The 27,618-nt window shown below is 38.6% G+C and overlaps 1 protein-coding gene across 3 annotated transcripts in view; it reads right to left on the bottom strand.

Annotated features, from left to right (window-relative positions):
* The window catches only part of cacna2d1 (calcium voltage-gated channel auxiliary subunit alpha2delta 1), a 160,976-nt gene that overhangs the window by 66,770 nt on the left and 66,588 nt on the right, over positions 1 to 27,618 (bottom strand). For all 3 annotated transcript variants that reach the window (XM_088339834.1, XM_088339835.1, XM_088339836.1), the window contains exons 7-10: positions 16,011 to 16,142; positions 12,937 to 13,006; positions 8,630 to 8,680; positions 8,353 to 8,452 (exon numbers count right to left, since the gene is read on the bottom strand). In XM_088339834.1, the coding sequence (XP_088195960.1) occupies positions 8,353 to 8,452; positions 8,630 to 8,680; positions 12,937 to 13,006; positions 16,011 to 16,142 (353 nt within the window). The remainder of the gene's footprint in view (positions 1 to 8,352; positions 8,453 to 8,629; positions 8,681 to 12,936; positions 13,007 to 16,010; positions 16,143 to 27,618) is intronic.

The following is a 27,618-nucleotide window of genomic DNA, read 5'->3' as shown; positions in this document are numbered from 1 at the left end:
GACTTCTCTCATACTGGAACATTTTTATTTCTATTTTCTATTAAATTCACTCACTTTGATAAAAACGGTAACACCCAATTTAAACTGTAAAAATCTATAGTTTTTAACATGGAAAACAACTAAGTATGTCACAACACTATTACTGGTACTGTGCTTCACTCTTGTGCACAGATCACGGCCGCTATTAGGAAATGTGAAGCACAATGTAAAGCGCTTTGGGAAGTCATTGACTTGAAAAGCGCAGATCATTTCATTTCATTTGTTACTCTTCTTCATTTTCAAGATGAACACCTCTTCTGCGCCTATTTGCTTTATCTTGTCCTGCAGTGCCCTCATTGGGAATTTTCTTTCCATAACACAAGACAAACACATATAATTTATTCAATCCATTTCATGTTTGCTTTCTTTAGGCTGGTGGGTCAGAGAGACGCTAGGGCGCTCCCAAGATGATTTCATTAAAGGGGATTTGTGTCCTTCTATCTTCCACATGACTATTCGCTTTGCTGGTAATCTAGAATTTCTTAACCTCATTGTGAATGTGTTTTGCTAGGGTGAGGTGTACAATTAAAGGAAAGGGAGATAAATGATGGCATTGTCCTGCCCATTTTCTTTTTTTTTTTATGTCCCCCCCAACACGGTTGATTTTATCATCCACATTGTTACCAGACCGCCACAGAGTTTACTTCTTACCGGATTAATGGACTCAACTGTATCTGAGGTTACCTACACTCGGTTTTTGGTAAAAGGTGTATAAAGTGAGGGGCATTGTCATACTTATATGTCTTTAAAGATTCTGTGCTTTTAGCAGTGGTGATCCGTGAGTGCCTGCAAAGCCTTTTATGCTACGTTAAGAATATCCGAATCATGTGATATTTATTATATTTTGTGCATCAATATTTATCAAATAACTGCAAATGGTCAGTCAGCTTCTTTTTATTGGTTTCTTCCTGATTTCGCTGCTTCCAGATGTGTGCTTTCATTTTTAAGTATTTAATCAATCACATTTGAGCCAATACTTGTTGCTAGGCTCAGAAGTCTACCCTGAAGCCCGCAGTGGAGATTCTGCGGGCTCTCATGAGACCAAACAAATGAGAATGAAACTGTTGAGTTAGCCAATGAGATCACTAGTCAAAATTTCGGTTCTGGAAGGCAACTTTCAACCTTGAGGTAAGCGCTTAAGCCCGGACGATTATACAGTCTTGTTTAACTTAGATTTCATTACGAAGGACATGCTTTTGCGTCCAGTTTACCCCGGTCCCTACTACAACCCTCTAGAGCAGTCCAGCCGGTGTTGTGCAACGGCAAGCGGACTGCGCCACAGCAAGAGTGTTTTGGCGAAGTCCGAGTTTTAAATAAAATCGGGCATTTTAGGGGAAGTAAAACAGAGTTTGTCATTGGTAGTATTTAATGACTCCTTCTTGTGACTGGCTTCAAGTCGGCTTTTAGGCCATTTATTTGTCAATCCTAATCATGCAGTGCTAAATTTTACATTTAAAAAAGGTTTATGGAGGAGGTAATACCTTCTGGTTGCTGGATTGGTTCAATGTGGATAAAAAACATATCGAAAAGACACTACATTGTGAGTGTGAAAGAGTGTGCTATCTCATGACATTGTTTTTGTGAACAATCCAGATTCCTTTCATATTAAATCAAGCAAACCTTTAGTAAACCCTGTTCCAAGTGAAAAGAAAAAGGACAGAAGAGAAAAAACATGGAATTGGGATAAAAGATGAGCATAAGAAGAATGGCGAGGAATAGCCAACAGGCCTTCCACTGACATACAACAGATGTCGAGGGACTGTGTGTGAGAGTTTTTTTTTTCTTTGACCAAATGCCAACTTGGTCCCTTGGCTGCTGTTAATGAGGTAGGATCTATTGCTCACATTTGAGATTAATGATGACATGTCAAGTCCCGACACTTCGGGGTGTCATACACCAGTCTTAAGATTTCCAAGAGAGGATAAAAAGGGATTCGTGCTGAAAGGGGGGACAGTGAGACAAAATGATAAGTGTGATTCTAATTATATATATATATATATATATATATATATATATATATATATATATATATATATATATATATATATAGTATATATGGGGGTGAGTGAGCCAATCAGTACCTCCAGCTACTTGAGTCTTAAGAATATATTTTGTCTGTTTAGAAAGTTTTAGTTCAGGATAAATAATTTAATTCAGGTTAGGGCTGCACGATTTTGGGAAAAAAGCTAATTGTGATTTTTCCAGACCAGTGTTGCGATTTGGATGCGATTTTCGATTTTTAAAAGGAAGTGTATTTTCTGTGCTAGGTTTGTTGGGAGTACTCGGATGCATGAGCTACCAGTACATACACTCTTTCATAAGTGGGGTCAATAATTAGTGGAGAAAAAAACAAAACTACTTATGGCATCATGCGATACATGTTTTACGAGGAATACCTGTAATATGACAATATTACAAGTTTTTTTTTTTTTTTTTTTCGAAGACCCACGGGTCATTTTTTATCCCACTTATGCATACAAGGGATAAGACTGTTGTCAGGCTTTACCCCGCCTGTGAGCCATCCAACTGTTGAGAAGCAAAGACCCATCTGTATGTCAGTAGTCACTGGTCCTTTTGGAGTACCCAAATGGCCACTTTGAAAAATGTGCAAAATACAAAGAATTGACTTTTCGGATTGTGATCAAATTTGACCTGGGACCAGGCAAGGCTCCATGTATTTGTCCCAGCCCATACTACAATAGTCTTGCATGTGATTGCAAAAAAAATTCAGGTGAGAAGAAAAGCCTACCATTCATGTGTGTTCTAACTTAAATTGTTGAATGTTAGTTGCACTTGCAGTGATCATTTCAGCTGGTGGCAAAACTTAAGAGTGTTACCAAAACCGTCGTGATTCTCCAAACGGTTCAACAACTGCATTTAATTTACTTTGGGTAAGTCTTGGATGGAGATTTTAGGTGAAATTTACGGGATTATTAAATTGTTAATTGAAGTAAACAGCACCCTTTCTGGGGATTTTTTCAGGGTTGCTGTCTATAAATCCTTGAAAAAACCTGCAGTGTTATGCGACTACACAATGTCACATCTCAATGTCGATAGGATTTCGGTTATTCATGCAGCCCGAGTTTAGGTCAATGTTAAGCACTTGACTTCCTCTCAACTCTGTGTCCCTAACCTACACTTTCGAAAATGAAACCAGCTTTTGAGCATACCCCTGCCTCCTGTTTATGTTCCCCCGTTTCCCATTTCCCCACCTGGCATGAAAACCTGTAGTATATCACTACTGAGGTGACAAAAACTAATACAAAAAATAATATAATATCACATGGTTAACCTTATGATAAGATAACTACTGTTTATTTGAAATTGGGGTTACACTTGTTTTTATTTTGGTTGCTTACAATGAACAATGTGGTTCAAGTTTGACCATTGAACACAAAGGAGATTGCACACTGTTGTTCTTTATTTTGACTGTTATGAAATGATTGCAACATTGTCACTGTTGGTCCACCATGCTGCTGTTCTTGTCTCTAACACTATTAAGGGTGTGTCTCTGGTAAACAAGATTTCAAACAACAGAGGGGCTCATGGGTGGAAACTTAGTACAGGCTTAATTTTGTGTATACAGGAAATACTGTATGGTTTTCTATTGTTATCCTTGTCAGTTCAAAATTCATTAATGTACCTTTTGGTAAACTAAACCTGGGTTAATACACAGCAAATATATTAGCAGTATGAAACAGGTTTTAGAGGGACACTGTGTAACATTTGGCCATTAAATGTTGCGGTATTGTGTAGTGCAACCAAAAATGGATGTTGCAAAGCACTAGGAAGAATTGGAACAACGGAGACTCTAGTTTTCTCCCGTCCTTTTTCTTGACCCGTAACAGCAAAATGGCAGACAATCATGTCAGCTCCCATTAGGTCAGCCTTATGTTAAAATGAATACACATTTCTTGACCTAAGGGTATTAAAAAAAAAGAATTGTTCTAAGATGTTGTACATATCAAGTATTTTTTCTCATTATCCAAATGAATATTTTTTTATGAAAGATCATTTTGACCACTAGGAGGCACTAAATATTACATTTTGAGGTGTATTAACCATTTTTAAATGCCAAATCCTTACTACAGACACAGTAAAGTGGTGTTTGACTCCAATCTACAGCTGCATGCATATTTTTTGTAAATTCAACTGTCGATACCCTTCCCAGAGTGGATCATTGAATTTTTGAAAGTTCCAACTAATTGTCTGGTTGTTGTATGCACCACAAATCTGAGCTCAGAATGCCAGTCGGTGTTTTTTTAGCGAGAGGTATGGTTTCATGAAAAGAGCGTTCTCCTCCCTGTTGGAAAATCATCTCTACCCTAAACTTGTTTGCTTTATAAGAAAAGGCATCACCATTATGTCAAACATGATCATGAATGTGCCTCATATCCTAGGATATGTGTCCTTTCAGCATCCAAGTCTCTTTTATTACATTTGGCTGATTCCCAGGAACACAAAGGATGGGTTAATGGACGTAAAGCTCTTCTTGGAACCAATGCCCACCGAAAAGTGTGACATGTTGTTTTCAGAAAAACAAATTCTCCCCCGGGGGAGTACAAAACACCAACCAGCAGGCTCTATCACAGAAAACAACTCATCTAAGGGAGCGCATCACTATTGACATACCACTCAACCTCCTGGTTGCTTGGCTCTTGGACACTTAACTGCAAGGCTGGGAGGTTTTGAGGAATGAAAGATGAAACAGTTACCTGTGGGAATGATTGGTCGATGCCAAAACAAGAAATGAAGGGAACGAACATAAATTGGAACATTCTAGCACCTTATATAAAATGGAAAGGCGATCACTTAATGCAGATGGAGTGATGGGGAACGTTTGATTAATTTGGTTAACATGGTTGGCAGGTGAGGTTGGCTAAATGTCACGACACCTTCACACACACTGTAATACAGAAGGGACAGTAAAAAGAGGGCACAATTTCATCCAGTGCACCAAATTGAGAAGCGGGCATTTCATTAAAGGCTTGCTTGAAGGTGGCCAGACTTGGCAGAAATCCATACTTCATTATATGTCATCCATCTCTGGGAACTGCCTATGTGTGTGCGTTTGAGACAAAGCAATTGTGCTCTGGAGTGTCTTTGCTATCGAAAAACAGATCAGTGTTCCACCAAATACCAGATGTAAAATACCATCAATTGGTTATCTACAATATTTAAATGGACCCTGTCAAAGGTTTTATATATTTATTATTTACTATTTACTTATTTACTAGTTCATTAGTCATCACAAGCTTTTTGCAAGTTAAGAGTATATATATTCTCTCCCTATTTTGACAGTTTACTTGAGTTTAAACTTAACAAACAAAACATGGAAGCACAAACCGCTGATAATACATTCCAACCGGTTCTGAAAGCCCTCCCGTGAGATGCTTCTCTTTATCAAATCTCCTAGATTACAAAAGCAGATCCACCCTAAAGGTTGGGGAAATCAAAGAACAGCAACATGATTGGCCAATAGTAAAAATGAAGTAAACAGTGAGCAACAAAAGTCTAAATTAAAAAAAAAACACGCATTATATGCAATTTTACTTTGGGGTTTTTGCACTGGTTGGGTCCCATGCTGGTTGATTTCATCCTTTGTGGCCTATTTCTGTGCAGGAAGGGGCCAATCACGGTGTGTTTTGAGGTTTCCTCATTGTCTGTTTCGACGTTTTGCCTTGTTGCTTAACGGAAAACATGGGCTTAAAATACTGCTTAAATCAGGGGTCCCCCAAACTTTTTCCTGTTAAATGTAAAAATGTAATGTTTTCCAGAAAGCCCAAATAAAAAAACCCTTCTGGATTTTTCACAGAACTAGTCATAAAATAAGTAATATCACTATTAGTGAATAAAATAATAATCAAATAACACTCTCTGGATTCTTCACACAACAAAATTCAGAAAATAAATAATAAACCCACGACTTTTCATACGTCATCTATATGTCTGGTAGTCTAGTGGCGAGACTTGGGCGCTCACACTGCTGCAACCCAGGTTTAAATGTCATAACAAAAACACGCACCCAGACTTTGAGTTATTTTCTCAGGTTAAAAAACTGTCAAAAATGTCTCTGTTATTGTCCAGGGGGGCAGACCAAACATTGAGGCTGGCTGTAGCCGGCCTGCGGGCCATAGTTTGATAACCACTGGCTTAAGAGAAAACATCTGCGAGGCTGGACGTGACATCCGTTGAAAATGTTATATAATAAAAACTATGTCAATAAAATGCGGGCAGAGCTAGAAAACCAATGAGTGTGAGTAATTACAAGATGCCATGCCACCTGCATGCGTAAATAAAGCTCAATAGTCTATTGTCTTTGCTGTTCAGGATTAAACAAGGCCCCAAAAAGGGCTGTCTGAGTATTTCTCTCAATTTCTCTGTTTTCAAGCCACTAGTATGTTGATTACCTAATAAGTACTGACAACAGAATTGAATTTCAGAAAACAAAATACCAAGTGATGCATGCTTCGAACAGCAAATGAAATTCGATTCGGTGGACGAATATAGCAAAAATCTAAAGATTATTATTTTCCCTTTGAATAAATCAAAACAAGATATCTTTAACATGTCAATGTTGCATGCATATTAATAATATTTGTAACAAGAAACAAATTAAAATGTGACTGTTTTAAATATGAAAAATGATGGCCATCTTGCGTGCTAACTTAAATATTACCTATTGAAATCATTTACATTCTTCCATTACCTTTTGCGTTGGTAATATCTGAGTCTTCCATCCAAACCATTGTTACAACTAATATATTTTTACCTGGTAAAAAATAAATAAATACATAAAAAATAAGGGGAATTCTTTACCTATCACATAATGGGCAACTCTGCCTAACAGACTTACATGCAAATAGGTTGTTAACAAGCTCCTATCGAATAAAGCCAGAGGATTGGATCTCATATTTAACTGTTTGGACATGTTTTGAACAACAGCGACCAAAATATATTGAAAAGCACGCTTAATTAGCAGGGTTGTTACATCAAGAGACAAGGTTCAGCTGCTCTCTAAGTAACCAAATGTTGCTTTTGTCGAACTGAGTTTATTTTGGGAACACTGGGACAATGACTAAATTGTGGTAAGACTTTGCAATTTACTTGCTGTTTTTTTTTCAACCAGTGTCCCATGACACACTAATGTGCCATTAAATCTTGCCTAGTGTGCCGCAGGAATTTTTCCAATTTTGCAAATAAGCTTTCCATTGCTCAGTACCTTTGCTCTCTTCCATTAATCAGCTGAGTATTTTTTACATTCATCTATATAATTTAACCATTTCTCCCAACTAATGTGTTCCGCTCCGGAAAAAGCTTTGCTAAAAGTAAGCCAAAAGTAGATAGGTGCAGTGGGGAAAAAAAACATGAGGGTTCTTTGAACACAGCAGTGCATTGTTAATAGATACTTAATAGAGAAATATTTAACATGTAACCTTTTAAGGACAAACTATTTAAATGAAGGCTTAAGACACATTTATACTACAGAGGTTATGAATGACCTTTAATTCATGTGGACCATATCTGTGTATTGTTTGCTAAATCCATGGCAACCTGGTCATCTTTATTATTTTATTTCCTTGTTTTCTATTTTATATTATACTTTAATTATTTTAAACATATTTTTTAGTTTTTTTAATTGTTAATGTAACATCCATTTTAGCCTGGTCATCCTGGAAGGGGGATTACCTCATGTGCGGTCCCTTCTCAAGGTTTCTTCATTTTCCTCATGCTAAGGATTTTGCATTTTTCCTTGCCCTCATTAGTTTAAAATAATCTGTATTCTGTTCAGCCCTTTGAGACTCCTTGTGATAAAGGGCATCACAAATAAACATGAATGGACATAACTAATGAAATGAAATTAAATGATCTGCATTTATATAGCGCTTTTCAAGTCAAGACTTCCCAAAGCGCTTTGCAGTGTGCTTCACATTTCCCAATAGCGGCCGTGCAGCCATGTAAGGCGCTAACCTGCTTATTGGGGGCATTAGGGGTTCAGTGTGTTACCCAAGGACACTTCGACATGTAACACGGAGGAGCCGGGATTCGAACTGCGATCTCTTGATCCCAAGACGAGCGCTCTACCTCCTGAGCCACTGCCGCCCCCAACTAGACATAAATGATGCACCTCATCTTTAAGTCTTAAGTCTTTAAGTCTATTATGTGTTCCAGCTGGAGTGCAATGTCTAATCTTGTTGCAACAAATGTTCACTACATTGTTATCAATAACAATACAAAAACTTAATTTAACTCATTTAAAACAAAAAAGAGTGAATTATGCAAAATGTTTCAAGAATCCCAATCAGCACTCACATAAACCACGTTGACGTAGTCGTCATCTGATAGCGTCTCCAGCATCTCGCTGACTGACGTCCGGATCAATTTGAGAGTCAGGCCTGAAACGCTGCCGCTTCTGAAAAAACAGGAAGGCTAAATCGCTCTGCAGCATTTTCCTTTTTCAAATTAAAAAACGAAAGAAAAAGAGGCATCAAAAATAGCTGGAGGGGGGCATGTACAAATAAAGAAATGAAATATGTTATGAACGGGGTAAATCATAAGGGGACGAATCAATGACGTTAGCATAACTCACGCGTCCACCAAGATGAGCATGTCTTTGGGCGAGGCGGCTCCTTGGATGTACCTGCACACACATTGAAGCAGTGAGCAGAGTCTTCCCTTGATTTACGTGTTTAATTTATTCCCTTCCCGGCCCCCGGCTTAAATCATGTGGAGCGCAAATCATTTTTTCCAAGCCAAATGAACGAAATTGCCAGTAATCACTCTAGCTACCAAGATTTTTGCAACATGTGTGGTGGTGGAAATATTCATAGGCTAGTAATAACAACACTGATTCAGAGTTGTTCATTTAGTTCAAACTGATATTTTTGTCACTTTTTAGCATCATCTCCATCTTTTTCCGGGTAGACGTCCACATCTTAGAAATTATTCAAGTGCTGCTACAGGCATGACAGCCTTTGATGTGACTTCTGCTTAATAGTACACATTGAAGGAATATTAAGCACATATGATGGAATGTCCACACCTTAAATCAACACGTATAGTTGAAAGAACTTATCTACGAGATGGAAATATACTCTTGAGGCCTTTTGGGTCTATTTGAGGCCAGATGGAAAAAAACATTGCAGAGATGACAAGTGATGTGGGCCATAATTTCTACAAAAGTGGATAAACTGACAAGCACATTTATGGTAAGGGATTATTGGTGTACAAAAACATCAAGGCTTCTGTATTAGGATGTTGCCCAATCTCAAGCAGGCTCATCACAATACGCCTAGGTGGCTCGCCTTTCAACATCACAGTCATCAAGGGATATGCACCAACCTTAGAACACAGAGATGGAGAAACTGATTACTTTCAAGCCCAGGTTTACGACATCATAGACAAAGCACCAAAAAATATATATTATCATCCTGCAAGGTAACTGGAACGCCCAAATTGGAGTGAATACTCATAGAGACTGGAAGAAAACATGTGAAACAAGCTCTAACCTACAAACCAATGATAGAGGACAACAGCTTCTTGAACTAGCTAGCTACAACAGCTTGGTGCTGGCAAACACTCTTGGCAACCAAAAGAACTCCAGAAAATGGACATGGCAGCACCCGGATGGAATATACCACAATCAGGTTTACTACATAATATTTCCACAACATTTCAAAAGTGGAATAGAGACTGCAAATACGCGCACATATCCAGGATGATTTCTAAAGCAGCAAAATAAATTGTAGAAAACATAAAAGCCTTGGTGGAGCAGCCAAGTATAGGGCAGCCAAAAAAAGGGCAACAAAAAATAAACCAGTAAGTTTTAGAGAAGCAAAGGAGAAACGGATCGAACACAAATGCTCAGAAGTAGAAGAGTTCCTCAACAAGAACCATTCAAAGAAAGCTTCCACATTGAAGAAGACCTTGCATGAACAAAACAGGCAAAAGTCTGCAGGATTCAGGATGAAGAAAAAAGATCAGGAATAAAATACTCCTTCAAACTCTACAACCACCCGGCACCGGGAGACACTCAGGTTCTTAAGAATTTCGGCCCAGGGAAAAGTGACGACTTTCCAATCATCAGAGAAGAAGTAGAGGCACCAATTAACTTTCTCAGCATCAAGCCAGGGTATGATGAAAATCAGCACAGAAAAAACATAAGTAATGACCAACCCTGTTGGGTATCACCACAAACAACACCATCAACCACAGAAAGCTAAAACCTGTCACCAAATTAAAATATCATGGAGCTGTCATATGAGAAGACAGGTTAGAACCAGAAATCATGACCAGGATAGCTCAAATCACAGCTGTATTTGCTAGACTTCAACCCATCTGGAGGGAGCAGGGAAATCAAAGATCAGACTCAAGCATACGCTGGTGACTTCCATCTTTCTCTACGCTTGCGATCCATGGACTCTCACAGCAAAACTGGAAAAGAAATTCCAGGCCATGGAGATGCAATACTACATAAAACTTCTAGGCAACTTAGCCCATGTGACAAATGAAATGGTGCGCAACACCATCAGAGCGCACATTGGACCCTATGAAGAACCGTTGCCAACTGTGCGCAGACAGAAACGTCAGTGGTATGGTCACGTCACAAGATTATCAGGACTGAGCAAAATAGTTTTCCAGGGCACAAGCCAAGCGGGGAAGAGGAAAGGAAGATTGAAGAAGAACTGGGCTAATAGAAATTAAGGAACGGACTGGTGTCAACTTTTCCACGACTAAAAAACAGGCCAGGGACCGTCAGCAGTAGAGGAAGATATATCCTCATTCTTGCCTCAACGACGCATGTGGTTAAGGGACCTCAATATAAATATTTATGTACAGGACTGTAGTACAGTGGGACCTCGCTACTTCGCGGTTTCACGTTCACGGGTTCAGAGCTTCGCGGGTCTAAAAAATAATATTAATAAAATAAAATAATAATTGATTTTTATTTTTTATTTATTTTTAAATTTATTTTTAAGCATTTTTGAAGGGGCGTCACTACTTCGCGGATTTTCACTTTTCGCGGGTTCAGAGCTTCGTGGGTCAAAAAAATGATAATAATAAAATAAAATCATAATAATAAAAAAAAAATATATATATATATATATATATATATATATATATATATATATATATATATTTTTTTTTTTTTAGGCATTTTTGAAGGGGTGTCGCTACTTCACGGATTTTCACTTTTCGCGGGTGGTTTTGGTCCCCATTATCTGCGATAACCGAGGGATTACTGTAATTAGCATACAGTTCTTTATTTTCTGTAATGCAGTATATGTAATTGTAATGGATCAAAATGTATGATATTTTCGTCTTTAAAATTACATTACAGAAAATAAAGAGCTTTATCACAATATTCACATTTCCTTTGACAGGTATTTGTATATATTGTAGAATATTCCCTCGCCATTGACATGCAGATTTGTTTTTATATTTACCATTCCCCTGGTTTTGGCTTATGGTGACTTAACACAAAACTCGGGGTGTACAGATTACAAATGTCCAGGCAATTCAAAGTCTTAAAAGTCAGACCTGCTTATTTCAATTTTGCATATCCCACTTTTTTTTTGAAAATGCTCACACAAACCTTTATCTTTTCAATCTTTTTAAACATTAAACATTGTCTGTAAAGTCAAACAGTTGTTGTGTTGGCGCATGAAGTAGTTCTGGTAAACAAAATGATATATTGATGTATCGTTGAAAAAATATTGTTTTATTTTGGACAGAATCATTAAAAAAATACATTTTCACGAAGTTATCAGAAGCACTTGAGGATATATTTGCTTGGCTATAAATCAGTACAACCCTTGTAAAAATATTTGCACTCCATCTGCAATAAACAGGGTTCGCACAACTCCTTCATGGCCAAAATCAAACATTTTTGAAGGACTTTCGAGGGGCAATCTTCCAATTTATCCAGTACCGTTAAAAAAAATATTAGCTAATCATAATTTGTTAGAGCCACAAATATATCTTTGATTTAAATTTTTGATTTTTAATCTTGCATAAGCATTTATCAAGACATGATTTATGAATCCTGAATAAATCACAAATATATTTGTTTTTGAGACAAATCTTTCCCTATACAGGTTTTGGATAAAAATGATATGTAGCTTACATTTTCAGTTGCAGGCAGTTCTTCCATTACAATTTACCACTAGCAAACACTACCTTTATTTTATACATGGCCTATAATAAATGTATAATTGATACATACTCGTTGCACTAATACTTGCACTAATAGTGCCCTGTTTCAGCGTAACTTGCACCTGTCTTCTTGGGTGCGACCCATAGGGGGCGATGATACTTGATTGGACAATGCCATACAAACTAATGTCAGCTGCTGTTAATAAAGAGGGAAGAAAAAAACTCAATGGCAAAGCGAAGCCAAGAGATTGCAGTGTCTGCAATCATTAAGCACTTATTGAGAAACACGGCAAAAATGTCAACCATTCACAAGATCTTCCAGCAAACTTCAAGCACTATTCAAACCTTGAAAACACAATATTAAAATTCAAGCATTTTCAAGAATTTCAAGCACCTGTACTAACCCTGAATAATCAACAGCTGGTTTGAATGCACATTTTAAGGCATGCCTGAAGTATACACTGAGGTAATTGGAAATTAAGGGATGTTTTTAGTTACATGTGTTGAGGTATTGTTCAGGGCCTTTTTACAACTTTAATCATATTTTATGGGTTGTGTTTTATCTTTGTAGGTTATTTGAACCGTACCAATCAGTGTATTGAAATACCAATTTAAATTTACCCCAAACATCCTTTTAAGCAAAATATTCCAGAAATAGCATAGTGTCCTTACTCTCACAGTTAAATCAACGAGCCGTTTTGTGGCTGCCCAACAGCAAGCGATAATGAAAAATGTTCTTACCATGGTCTCCTGCGTACATCATACAGGTCAATTTTACTGGGCGTCTTGCGAGCATCCATCCAGGGAGACGCTGCGGGACATGAAAAGTGTGTTGATTACACCCGTTTCGCCCAGCAAGGAGATAAAACCACTAATTGCTTATTTTATGCACCGCCTTTCCTTCATGTAGGGCTGGTGACGTATTGCACGGTGACAGAAAAATGACAGATCTCCGGATGTCATCTGCATGTCATTACATTGTCGAGCCCGGAATATAATTCATGAGAAGACTCGTGGACTTAATTTAACTGCTTTGGCAATCACCGGCTTGGTATTAGAGTAGGGGAGCATGAAAAGCCAGCATGCATGAGAGAATGAGCCAGCTCTTCATGCATGCTAAGTAGTATTTAAAAACACAGAGTAATAAAATAGCCAAAGACAGTAATCATTTCAGTATATTATACATCAAACCCTCGTGTGAGGCCACACAGATGATCTCATGAATAGAAAATACTGTCAAACTAGAGCTTGGATGATTGGTTTGTACATTACTCTGATATATGTAATGTTGGGACTAATGTTCTGCAATGGAACATGTTCCTGAAACCAAAATACTTTTCTCGGTAATGAGTACTGTAATGTGTTATTAATAACATTTTGTAACTCAACTGTCGTCACAACATGGTGCCTTACTTCGCTAGTCATAAAAGTAGATCACGATTTACAATGTGCTCTCATTGCTAACTGTTCCTCCATGACTCACGACGTAATATATACTCACAATTAGCCAATAATGAATATGGAGGGTGAGTGTTTATATTCACTAACAAAAGACAACTGAATTCAGTAATGGCCGCGCCGTCTCAAGCACATAGTACAAGAACGCTGAATTTATCCTGATGGAGATATTCTCCCTACCGTGTATAATCACATCTAATTTTTACAACTATAAAATTAAATACTGGAATCAGGAGGTCGGTTTATATGCACATATTTGTTTGTGTGACACCAGTGGCAAATGGTAGGCAGAACTTTGGAAAGGTATATGGCTTATACTGTCATAATTACTGATGTGAATCACCTGTGCCCGCTCATTTGGCGCAACTGCCGCGGGTTCTGATTTGCTCCCTGTCCCTATTTGAACCCAGTCCTGTCAGTCGCCTGTTGTCAGTCCGTCTGCGGACCTCTGTGTGTACGGGGCAAGCCTTTTTCGACCCTGACTCCCTTCTGTCTCATTTTTGCTCCCGTCTGTCTCCGGCTACGACCTGTTTTGCTCCTGACCACGTCTGCTCTCCTGTCACAGCTTACGACCTCTTTTTGTCCCCAACAACGTCTGATACCCCGTTCTGGCTTACGACTCGTTTCCGACCCCGACCACGCTTTGCTCTCCCAGTCCCAGCTACCGACCATTTTTCTGTCCCTGACACCACCATCGCACGCTACGGAAGATCCACTTCCGTGTTCGGATCACAGTCCGATTCTGAGAGCGACTTGCTTCCCGCGTCCAACGAACACCGGATCGTGGGCACAGCCCTTCCTCTTTCTTTCAATAAAGCTTGTGGTAAACGTCACGCAATTGGGTCCTGTTTCCGTTCTGGTCCTGACATATACAAGAACTACAAAATCAATGAGGCAAACGTGAGCACATAATTTACGTTTAAAGTGTCCCGAAGTTTTATTTATAAAATGTTTGAAATACACCATGACTAGAAAAAAGGAAAACATCTTTAGCAGTACCCAGAAATGGAGAAGAAAATATTTGAGTGATTTGAAACCCAGAGACAAAATAGATATGGAGTGTCTCGGCTAAGTGTTTGCAGGCTTACAAGATTGCCCAAGCCAAGAAATATGAGGGTTCACTGGTGTCAACATGTTTTAAATATTTTTTTTTATTAGATATAGAGAGAGATAGATAGATAGATAGATAGATAGATAGATAGATAGATAGATAGATAGATAGATAGATAGATAGATAGATAGATAGATAGATAGATAGATAGATAGATAGATAGATAGATAGATAGATAGATAGATAGATAGATAGATAGATAGATAGATAGATAGATAGATAGATAGAGAGAGAGAGAGAGAGAGAGAGAGATAGATAGATAGATAGATAGATAGATACTTTATTCATCCCCGAAGGGAAATTCACATTTCCAGCAGCATCCCTGAGCTGAGAACAGTACAATAATAAAGCCAAAAGAATACAATATACAAATACCCAGTGTGACGTGCAAATGCCCACTGTAGCGTGTAATATAGAGTAACTAAATAGTGCTACACAGAATACATATTGCAGTAAGATTCGGTAATATCCAATGTAGGTGGTGTTGTTTAATGTGGGCCTTTACTCTGCCGGGTGGAGTTAAAGAGCCTCATGGCATGAGGAAGAAAAGATCTCTTCAGTCTGTCCGTAGTACAAGACAGTGACAGCAGTCTGTCGCTGAAACTGCTCTTCTGTCTGGAGATAATGCTGTGTAGTGGATGCGATGGATTGTCCATGATTGACCTCAGCTTTTTCAGTGCTCGTCTCTCAGCTACTGTTGTTAGGCTGTCCAGCTCTTTGCCCACAACAGAGCTCGCTTTCCTAGCCAGTTTATTGAGACGAGAGGCATCCTTCTTCTTGACGCTGCCTCCCCAACACGCTGCCGCATAGAAGAGGGCGCTTGCCACTACTGTCTCATAGAATATTTTCAGGAGCTTTTTGCAGATGTTGAAGGAGGCCAGCTATTTCATCTCAGTTTTAGGGGGTCGGCTTCAATGCAAGTATTTACGGCAATTTATAACCGATAGTTACCTTAAGAGTAACGGTGTCAGTAATTTGGGGGGTAATGGAATTCTTTTTTAAGGCAAGTAACTAGTAGTAGTAATTAATTATTGTATTTCAGTAATGTACCCAACACTGTAAACTACACACCAAAAATAGTCTTAATAGGAACATTTTAGACTTGACCCAAAAGACTGGGAAATTGGTAATCGGTTAGGTTTTTGCCCCTCTGACGAAAGCGTTTAGGTCACATTCTATGTCCACCATCCTCTCTCGCTACCATTTTACCATGTTTTAAGACGGATCTCAACCGTAATTGTCCTACCTGGGTAGTATCGGGCCAGACCAGTCGCGCTTCCAAAAACCTGCCAAAGCAGCGTAGGATCGTCCTCTCTGTTTTTCTTGAACACATCCTCCAGGGCCTCTGTCCAGTTCAACTCGTTCAGCACAATGGTCGCTTAAAACAAAACACAGATTGTCTTAATGCAAATATTTGTAATTAATAACAAAGAGAGTTTATGTACCTGTGTCATTTTGTAACATTGAAATGTGCCACTGCATATATAGTCATGATCGTAAGTTTATTCATTAATCACAGTTTCATTATTTCAGTAATGTATAACTCACATATTTAGTCACGATAAATGCGCTTCATTCTAGACAACGGGCTAGTGTGAAGAGGGGATGTTTCCACTACCTCTTAAATTATGTTTTGTTTTTTAATAGCAATCCTCCTAGTATAAAAGTTATATTTAGCCATTTAGACAGTGGATGTTTGAATTAAGTATCAGTCTTCTGTTCCTCATTTGTGTCCAGAATATTCAGAAATAAAAAACCTTAACGGAAATGCTCAACTCCAGTTCTTATTTTAATCATCTTAGAATCCGAATGTGAAACAAACACGAATACGGAGAAAAGTCATACCAATTCAGCCACCATTGCCAATATGAAGAGAAATAAATCTAGAGGAAATTGTGGTTAAGAGCAATAAATAAAGTAGATAAAATGAGGATGTACAAGACTTTCATGGGCTTTTCAATGAAAACCCTTTCCCCCGAGTCATTACAAAAAAACAGAGGTTAACATGTTAGCAAGTTTGCTATCCATTTTAGTGTCAAGAGTGTAGTGTATTTTGCGAGCCTGCCCCCGATAAATGGATAATGTATGGATGGATCAAATTTCTGGACTATAAATCAGCCTGGGGTTAACTTACACAAAGGCAAAAAGGAAATAGGTAGGGAAAGGTTTAATTATAGGTGCTTCAACTTTAGAAGCACAATGACATGAGTCTTTCCTCACAAGCAAAACATGCAGAAGTTGCTAGCGAGCAAATGGCACAAGATATTCCGGTATGCCTGTCTCTTACGGTATCATTCAAGAGCAGTGTAAGTTATAACATCGTTATAAATACCGCCGTTAGGTGATGGTGTTTCATTTTTCGGTAATGGGGTAATCAGACTATTTATTTTTCTGTTGTTACAATGCCGTTATCGTTACCTATGGTCAAAGTGGTTCATATGTTACTTATGCTCAAACAGTGGGGCGGTGCAACTGCTGCAGTGCGGAGGAGTTACCAGCTCTCCCCCAATCCGCGCTTGTGTGAGCGTTCGCTGGGTCCATTTTGTGGTCAGTCCGTACTGTCAGGCCCAGTACGGAAACAGGACCCACTCGCGTAACATTTACCAAGTTTTATTGAAGGAACGAGTAAGGGGTGCGCCGACGATCCAGTGCTCGCTCTAGTACTTGGCTTGTGATCCGAACACAGAAGTGGATCTTCCGTAGCGAGCGATGGCGGTGTCAGGGGCGGAAAACTGGTAGTTAGCCGGGACAGGGAGGTCAAGACGTGGTCGGGATCAAAAAACGGATCGTAATTCGGGACGGGAGAGCAGACGTAGTCAAGATCAAAACAGGTTGTAGCGAGAGACAAATAGGAGCAAAACACAGGACAGGCGGGAGTCAGGGTCGAAAAAGGGCTTGCCGTGTAAAACAGATTCGCAGACGGACTGACAAAAGGGGACAGATAGGAGTGGATTCAAATAGGGACAGGGAGCCAATCAGAGTCAGAGGCAGTTGGAGCCAAAGGAGCGGGCACAGGAGATATGCATCAGTAATCATGACACTTATGCTTTATTTTTCACCCTGCCTATCTGCAATTATCTTACTTTTAGCTAAGCTGTCTGGTGCAGAACACATTAGGTAGGAGGGATAGGAGGACAGAGGGGTGGTGGGGATGTGGAGTGTGATTTCATGCCCTTCTCCCGCTTCTTTAAATTCCTATTTGTAAGTGTAGCATGAAAATTGTGAAATACAAATGAGGCCTGCTTCCAGGATAGTCCAAACGCAACACAAACCCCCAAAAAGTTGACAAAAGAAGAGTGTATTCAAGTGCATCTAAGACATGCCCGTAATTGCATGTTCATCATTATGAGCTTGGAGGAGGCTGCAATAGTGACACAAGCTTTAGGTGGTGGTCTCACGTAAAAAGTTAGAAAAAACGGACAGTGGGGTAATCACAATTATTGAGCTTTTATACTACGTACATCTATAACCACCATGTAAAACAAGTGAAAATTTTGACAACGAATTGAATTAAGTTATCTTTATTGTCATTAAAAATTGTATGCAACAAGATTAGACATACCACTCCAGGGTAAACCATGTAATGAAGACTTTGAAGAGGAAAAATCAAAATGAATAGGCAAAAAAAAAATTACAAAGTCGTGCTTAAGTTAGAATAATAATGCAATGAAAAGGAATGGTGCATTGTATTAACAGTACAATAAAAAGAAGTGCAATAACATTTAGCAGCAACTATTAAAAAACACAAAATAAGTCACAAGGTATATATTTTCACAGTTTTGTGAAATTGCAACAACAAAAAAGCAAAAAAAACCCAAATAATTGGCAATATATGTTTTAACATTTTTGTGCGTTTGTTTAGGGTGGTGATGGCCCTGGGGAAGAAGCTGTATCCGAGCCTGTTTGTCAGGGTTTGAAGACCTACGTAGATATTCACAGTAAATGCTGACAAAAACGAACTTGTTTATTTCTACCTAGAAGTAACCTGTAACCTGTGTATGTGCGATAGGCGAGTGATAGATTCTGATTGATAGTGTGTGTTGTGGGAGGCAACAGGCAATATGGATGCAGTGACACAGCACTTGGACAGCCCAGAGCCAGGCAGCACTCACAATGATGGATGGAGGGGATGCAACACTGGGTGCCCCCCAACTGGATCAGCCTCTGACTCCAATCCTTCCTCCCTCTTTTTCACTTCTTCCTCATTGTAATTCTTATCTCTTGTTACCTCCGCTGAGGAAATACATTTGCACATTTTCTTTGTTTGCCTGACAGTACGGATTATGGTAAACCCTGTGTTATTCAAGTTCTACCTGAAGCTTTATTAAGTATGCTTCTGGAGTTCTTTAATAAGGGCTGTATTAAAAGCCTTTGAAATATTAAATTAGACCACTGCATTACAGTATCTCTGGAATACAATATGTTCACGCGAGTATGTTTGATAAAATGTTTTTTTCCGGCCCCTGTTATGGAATATTGACCTCCATATCAACAACAAATGTGTGTCCAAAACATGTTGCAGTGTTTCAGCGCATGATTGAGTGAGTTGCGTACCTAATACAGTATGTCTCTCAAGACGCATCTCTGCTATTGGTTGGCATTATATAATGGCTTGCTATTGGTTTTGCCATGGAAACAAAGTTCGAGATGATTACTAAAAGAAACTGAACGCTGTTCTTGAAACGTTTGAAGATTATGGACGTTTTTAGTATAAGTAAATGCTCTGCATTCATATAGAGCTTTTCAAGTCAATGAAGACCTCCCAAAGCGCTTTACAATGTGCTTCACACTTTTCCCTTTTACATACTAACCAAGCGATAGCAAGGCAACTACCTGCTATTGGGGGCATTACAATAGTAGGTCTAGGCATTTGCAAAAGTGGCCATTTGGAGACACGTTTAAAGGTATAAAAAAGGCAACTGTGTATTTTATTTTGAACAATTTTGTAGACGTTTTGAAAGAGTTGTAAATGTTTGACTTCTTTTTCATGAATTTAATCAATGAGTGTGCACACCTGCGCGTTTTAGGGTCTAATTTGAATACATAGAGAATTTCTGCTTATTGTTCTTTTCAGATTTCATTGGCTAACCAATGTGTCAATCATCATTTGATTTAGTTACTACTGGCTCAATATGGTCCAAAGATGTGTCAATCAAAAGGTCATATTGAAACAGTTAAATGAGTCTGGTTATTTTTTAGAAAAATCTCTCCCCACATAGGTGTTGGATAAAAAGGAAAGTAATATGTAGCTTACATTTTCAGTTGCAGGAAGTTCTTCCCATTACAATTTACCAGTGGGGTACGCTACCTTAATTTTTTGCATGACATAGATAGCAAAAATTGATAAATAGTCCTTGCACCAATACCCATTTTATAGTGCCGTGTTTAGGCGTAGCATGTACCTGCCCTCTAGCGTGCACCAATGATGATGCTTGAGAGGACAACGCCATACAAACTAATGCAAACTGCAGTTAATCACGAGAAGAACAAATGCAATGGCAAAGAGAAGCCACCAGAGAGCAGTGTCGACATCATATTTTAGCAGAACATGGCAACAATATCAAGCATTTACAATTTACCCAAAATTCAACCACTTTTCTATCCATTTTGAAAAACTGTGACAGCATAAGCATAAGGGCTCTTTGAAATCATTTGGACATGGTTAACACATACTTAAGAGAACATATTTAACCAGTGTTCATTTTACCTCTGAAAAGTGATGGGTCCCGCGGACTATTGGTCTATGGGTCCCAACAGAGATCTATGGGTCCCCAAAATGTTGTGTTATCGAGGTTGAAATTGTAAATTGGCGACAAATATATAATATAAATCTATATATTCATTCAGTTTTAATCATCACAGTTTATTGGTAATACAAATCAGTTATCACTTCAAGATTTTTCAGTTCACAACAATATTGTACATTATATAAAATAATATTGCTGAAATTATTATATTAATCTATATTTTCATTCAGTTTTAATTATTACAGTTAATTTCGTAATACAAAGCAGTTATCACTTCAGATTTTTCGGTTCACAATATTGTGTATCCGTTCATACTTGCCTCCCTCTTCCTGCAGCAACGGAATTTCCATAGCTAATTTGTGGTTTTGACTGTCGTTGTGCCGATCCAAGGTGCTTTTCTGAAAGTTCGTATTGCGAAGTAATTTATGCAATCCAGTGTTTTTATCACGCTGGGTACACACATCACAGAACATGTAGCCTCCATTATAATCCTCCTCATCGCGTAACCAGAAATATAATTTAGTCCATTTTGGCAGAAGAGTCCTTTTCTTGCTAGGATTATTATTTTGTTTATTTTCTTTCGTCGAATCGTTTGCTTCAACACAAGTGTTTTCCTTGCCTCCACGATCTTCCGAAAGTTTTTTTGTGCCGGAATTATCACTTTCTGCATTATGTTTCGACTTATTACTGACACTGAAGAAATTACCGGTTTTGTGTTGATTTTCACGTAATACTGTTTTTTCTGAGGCATACTTAACCTTCACCTTCACCTTCACCCGACGACAACCACCACAACAATGACGTAATCTCGACGCAACGAGATCTCATTTGCCGAGATCGGCGCGCAGACGAAAACTTGAACAGCGAGACCAAAACAACAATGGTGGATCTGCCTGACGAAAAGTTTGGAGTGCGGTAAATCTTTGTTAAAAAAAAAAATTAATCAGGTAATAATGACAATTTTGTGTCAAAAAAGTTGCGTTCCGGGGACGCACGTTGATTTGACACTATGCGTCCCCAGCAAAAATAATGCGTCTAGGACACTGTTTAACTTTCAACTTTTTTTAAAGACACATTGAGTGACGCACCCTACGTTTAACTTTCTATTCAAGACGCTTAAGGAATTATTAATTTTGGCACGTACGCAAGCCTCCATAGGGTCATATAGTTTTTTATTCCTCTCAGTTTAAAACTTTAATAAGGGCATTGAGTGAATGAAATGTAAATTGACTGTATTGATTGTGACGTGTGGGAATAATGTGCAAACACAATGCATTTGCATGCACTCCTCTCCAGACGGCAGGTAATTAAGTCTCGCTGAGCCCAGAGTAGCTGTTTCATTCTTTCTCAATCGAAGCACACACGTGTGCTTGCGTGCCTGAGAGCGTGCACGATTGTGTACAAGTGTGTGCCGATTATTCATTTACCTCATTAGGTGCACAATTCCAGATGGGGGGAGTTAAATTGCGCTACGGCCAGAGCATAATGAGAAAAGTTGAAATTGTGTCAGGTTAAAAGTTAAGATTGAGCTATAGACTAAAACGGCTACACGTATACAGTACAACAGTCTGGGTAATAATACATAATTCTGGATGGATTTTTTTATTGAACCTATCGTGCTAACGTGAATGAATTCATAGTGATTACATTATTTGACTTAAAACCTGAATACTAAACATTTGATCGATACCTATTCCACAATGCCTGCCAAATGTATCTCACTGCATAGGAATATCAATTAAATCCATTGCTCTATTCATGTAACCATTTGCGGGTCTGATGTGTGGTCCATGCTCAACCAGTATAGAACCCCCATGGGTTTCAGCGTCCCTAGTTACCAATATGTTCACGTTAGAATATGATGTTTTTCCGTACCTCATTACGGAATTTTAGAGAGCGATAATGTACAGTATGTGTCGGGTAAAAATAATAATATTTATGTAATCATCCGACATGTTTTGATGAAAACAAAGTAAAAAGTCTTGTGTTTAATTAAATATTCATAGTAGTTATGGTATATAGGAAGACAAAACAGCCAATTATCCTCCACGTCTGCCTCATCCCTCATTTAGCCAAACACATGGGGGTGTTGTGATATGTCTGTCATCTGCAGTCTCACATCACGCGTTGCGAGGTGTGATTTTATAACCCCGCCTTCCACTTTACCCACAAAATTCAATTTCGGCCCCCCTGGCTGAAAAAAAGGCTATTCCGGGAACATTTATGGGGTGGAGATCAAATTGGGTGAGGTGAAGCCTCAGCAGTGTGCAAATGTCGTTTTTTTTTACCTTCCCCTTCAGAAAAATATGTTCTTCGGATAAGGCGTCCATGTATGCAGAATGCAGCAGGATATTTGCCGACAATGTGTTTTCATAACAAGTACCAAATGCAAAATCTCTAGCATCGCTTGGTTTCAGCTTAAGGCAAAATCTCCTCCCAAATGGAATTTTATGCAAATGTGAAAAAAGAAATTGTGGGCAGAGATGGGTAAGTACTTTTATTTCAGAATAATTTTACTTAAGTAAAAGTAATCATCCAAATACTTTCTTGAGTAAAAGTAAAAAACTCCTCAACAAAGTACTGAGTAACTAGCAACGTTGGATTTATTGTTTCTTTTTTAAAACAACCAATCAGATCATCAAGTTATCAAAGTCCATCCAATCAACAAATAATACATTTAATTTTAAAGTTGATTAGAATAAGCATTTAATATATTTAAGTGATTTAGTACACAATAAAATAAAAATACTAAAAATCAAATAAATAAATGTAGCACATGTAGCACCGAGTAGCATATATAAAGCCCCAATACTTAACTGTCTCTCCAAGCAGAACAACAAGATAGCCCATGAACTCGAACAAAGGAGACATTGCATAGTGTAGCTGCTGTTTCGCACCCTTTTTGAGAGAAACATACCTTACATGTAGAAATCACGGTAATCGCAATATGAGCTTGCTCTGTCCACTCCACGCATCGGCCCGGTATTGCAGTACCTCCGGGAACGGTGCATTCGCAATGATCGCAGCAAGGCTTTAGGGCTAGGACCTTAGCTTGGCCTTTTGGCTGAGAGTAAGTGTCCCGGCTCCTAGGCCTTGTAGCGTATTATGAACTGACCGATAACGGATAATGGATAATGAATAACGAAGATAGATCAATAACCCTTAAAAACCCCTTTTTGAGAGGAACGTGCTTTTGATGTGAGGCCAGGGGTGCTCCTCCTCTTCTGTGTTTTCAAAGTCGGTGTTGTTAAATGACATTTTCGATCTGTTTCATATGTAAACAGCTTTCCCCCTGCTAAAGATGAATATGGTCACGTGACAAGGTTGCTACGTTTGATTGGTTAAACAAGGTAAAGCCTGGCGCAGTTCTGGGTCAGAAGAAATGTGCCTTAGCGGAGACAGACAGACGTGCACTAATGTGGAGCGATTTTTTTCATTAACAAAGTAACAACTCTAATGATTCCCAATATAGCAGAGTAAAAGTACTGTTTTATATTCACTAATTTACTCAAGTAAAAGTAAAATCAAAGGGATTTAAAAATACTCCTGGAACTACATTTCCCAAAACGTAGTCAAGTAAATGTAACAGAGTAAATATACTCCGTTTCTACCCACCTCTGATTGTGGGTTACCACGCTTACTGTAACCATGATCTGAACATACAAAAGTTTGCTCATAGAGGAAGGTTGATGTAGTTGAGGTTGGAGTCAGCTATCAAGTACACATTTAAAAGATACAAAGATACTAAATTCCATCACATAAGGGGGAGCATACTGTACAGGGAGTGCAGAATTATTAGGCAAGTTGTATTTTTGAGGATTAATTTTATTATTGAACAACAACCATGTTCTTAATGAACCCAAAAGTCTCATTAATATCAAAGCTGAATATTTTGGAAGTTGGAGTGGGGCTTTTTTAGTTTTAGCTATTTTAGGAGGATATCTGTGTGTGCAGGTGACTATTACTGTGCATAATTATTAGGCAACTTAACAAAAAACAAATGTATACCCATTTCAATTATTTATTTTCATCAGGGAAACCAATATAACAGCTCAACATTGACAAATATACATTTCTGACATTCAAAAACAAAACAAAAACAAATCAGTGACCAATATAGCCACCTTTCTTTACAAGGACACTCAAAAGCCTGCCATCCATGGATTCTGTCAGTGCTTTGATCTGTTCACAATCAACATTGCGTGCAGCAGCAACCACAGCCTCCCAGACACTGTTCAGAGAGGTGTACTGTTTTCCCTCCTTGTAAATCTCACATTTGATGAGGGACCACAGGTTCTCTATGGGGTTCAGATCAGGTGAACAAGGAGGCCATGTCATTAGTTTTTCTTCTTTTAGACCCTTTCTTGCCAGCCACGCTGTGAAGTACTTGGATGCGTGTGATGGAGCGTTGTCCTGCATGAAAATCATGTTTTTCTTGAAGGATGCGGACTTCTTCCTGTACCACTGCTTGAAGAAGGTGTCTTCCAGAAACTGGCAGTAGGACTGGGAGTTGAGCTTGAGTCCATCCTCAACCCGAAAAGGCCCCACAAGCTCATCTTTGATGATACCAGCCCATACCAGTACCCCATCTCCACCTTGCTGGCGTCTGAGGCGGACTGGAGCTCTCTGCCCTTTACCGATCCAGCCAAGGGCCCATCCATCTGGCCCATCAAGACTCACTCTCATTTCATCACTCCATAAAACCTTAGAAAAATCCGTCTTGAGATTTTTCTTGGCCCAGTCTTGACGCTTCAGCTTGTGTGTCTTGTTCAGTGGTGGTCGTTTTTCAGCCTTTCTTACCTTGGCCATGTCTCTGAGTATTGCACACCTTGTGCTTTTGGGCACTCCAGTGATGTTGCAGCTCTGAAATATGGCAAAACTGGTGGCAAGTGGCATCTTGGCAGCTGTACGCTTGACTTTTCTCAGTTCACGGGCAGTTATTTTGCGCCTTGGTTTTTCTACACGCTTCTTGCGACCCTGTTGACTATTTTGAATGTAACGCTTGATTGTTCGATGATCACGCTTCAGAAGCTTGGCAATTTTAAGAGTGCTGCATCCCTCTGCAAGATACCTCACTATTTTTGACTTTTCAGAGCCTGTCAAGTCCCTCTTCTGACCCATTTTGCCAAAGGAAAGGAAGTTGCCTAATAATTATGCACACCTGATATAGGGTGTTGATGTCATTAGACCACACCCCTTCTCATTACAGAGATGCACATCACCTGATATGCTTAATTGGTAGTAGGCTTTCGAGCCTATACAGCTTGGAGTAAGACAACATGCATAAAGAGGATGATGTGGTCAAAATACTCATTTGCCTAATAATTCTGCACTCCCTGTATATATCGGACTCTACTCTCAATTGCTTTGTGTTTTTAGTCTTTCTTAATATCACGTGATAATGGCCTCACTCCTGACTAACGCCAGAAGACAGCTGACGATTTGGCCACCAAGGGGGAAAATGTGAAATCTCTTAGGGAAACTGACAAGGAAAAACATCTGTTTTTCAATTCCAACAATAATGGAAAATTAAAAAGGCCCGCCATCCCTTTCATCGAGATCGTTTCATTTTTGCTACATCTTCTACTGTGTTGGGGCAGCGTCATACCACTAGCATCTATTTCTTAGAATCACAGACATATATAAATAGACATCGTAAGCAGTGTTCTGTCATAGTCGAACAATGGCAAGCCCGAAGGTCGCGTTACAGCTTTGCGTATTTGGCCCCTGTGCTACTGGCCGTGTTTTTGTCGATAATAAAAGAAGACTCGAAGTATTCAGGCTGCAATTGTCAGGGGTTGAATGATATTGTTTCGACAAAATTTTATCCATATAAATTGCTGGTCTTTAACTCTTAAAAGAGTTACACTTACAACTTTAAACACCGCCAACACACGTTTATTGATGATTGAGGCCAATTCCAACACGTAAATCTTTTAGAATTGTTAACAGATGTTTAGCCTTCAAAATTGTTGAATACAATTGTGTGGACATACTTGTCGATCTAAATGAACTACACTGTAATTTTGGCGACGTTGAAGGGTATTGAGTGTATGTAGTTGAAATAATAAGGTGGAAAGGGAATTGCAATAAACAATGAATGACAGATTTTATAAATATATATATATATACAGTACATAGCACTGGAAAACACTACCTTAATTTATTTGCATGGCCCATTATAAATTGATTATTGATTAGTAATCCTTGCACTAATACACATTTCATAGTGCTTTGTTTAGGTGTAGCATACACCAGCCCTCTTAGGCGCAAAAAATAAGGGTGGATGATGTTTCATGGGACAATGCCATACAAACTAATGCTAGCTGCCGTATATCACGAGGGAAGTAATGCAATGGCAAAGTGAAGCTGCCAGAGAGCAGTGTCACTGTCATTTCAAAGCAGACTTGTTGAGAAACATGGCAACAATTGCAAGCATTTCCAAGCACTTCACCTAAAATTGAATCGCCTTCCAAGACTTGAAAACACACCAGTTAAATTCAAGCATTTTTAAGGAATTCAAGTACCCATACAAACTGCCAATGGAATATCAGATTGTGTTCATTATTCCTTTTTTTAATATGATTTTTTTTTTTTAAATAAAAGTTGTTTCCTGTTTGTTTTTTGTTTTTTTACATACATTAGAATGAGAAACTGAAAACAGATGTTTGTCCGATGACTTAGGAGGGGAAAGCAAATGTATACACAGGCCAATAAGGCTTTTACTTTACTTGTCACATATTATTTGAATGACTTCCCATTGCATAGAATTGAGAAGATGCTTTCTATTTTAGTGTTTTTATTTGCTTCAATTATTTCAGAATAATTTTCAGTGATTTAATTTGTAATTTTGAATCCTTATAAATGTAATGTCCAATCTGAATTATTGCAAGGTGTCAGTTATGGTTAATCTGGATAGCCATGAACCTCGCAAACTGTAGTACTTATCTTAGTGTAGAGTTTACTTTATTTTGTTGTTCAGTAATCTTGACTCTAACTTGTTGTTGTTGTTATTATTATTATCATTCTGTGATACAAGAAAATGCTGAAAACATAATATAGTTTTCTATTAGTACTTCTTGACCTGAAATGGATTTTAGGACGGTG

The sequence above is a fragment of the Urocampus carinirostris genome, chromosome 7 (genome assembly GCF_059441175.1).
Source record: "Urocampus carinirostris isolate Australia breed hairy pipefish chromosome 7, RoL_Ucar_1.0, whole genome shotgun sequence".
In the NCBI taxonomy this organism is placed as follows: Eukaryota; Metazoa; Chordata; class Actinopteri; order Syngnathiformes; family Syngnathidae; genus Urocampus; species Urocampus carinirostris.
The sequence above is the reverse complement of the archived record's forward strand: the minus strand, read 5'-3'. Positions and strand labels throughout refer to the sequence as shown.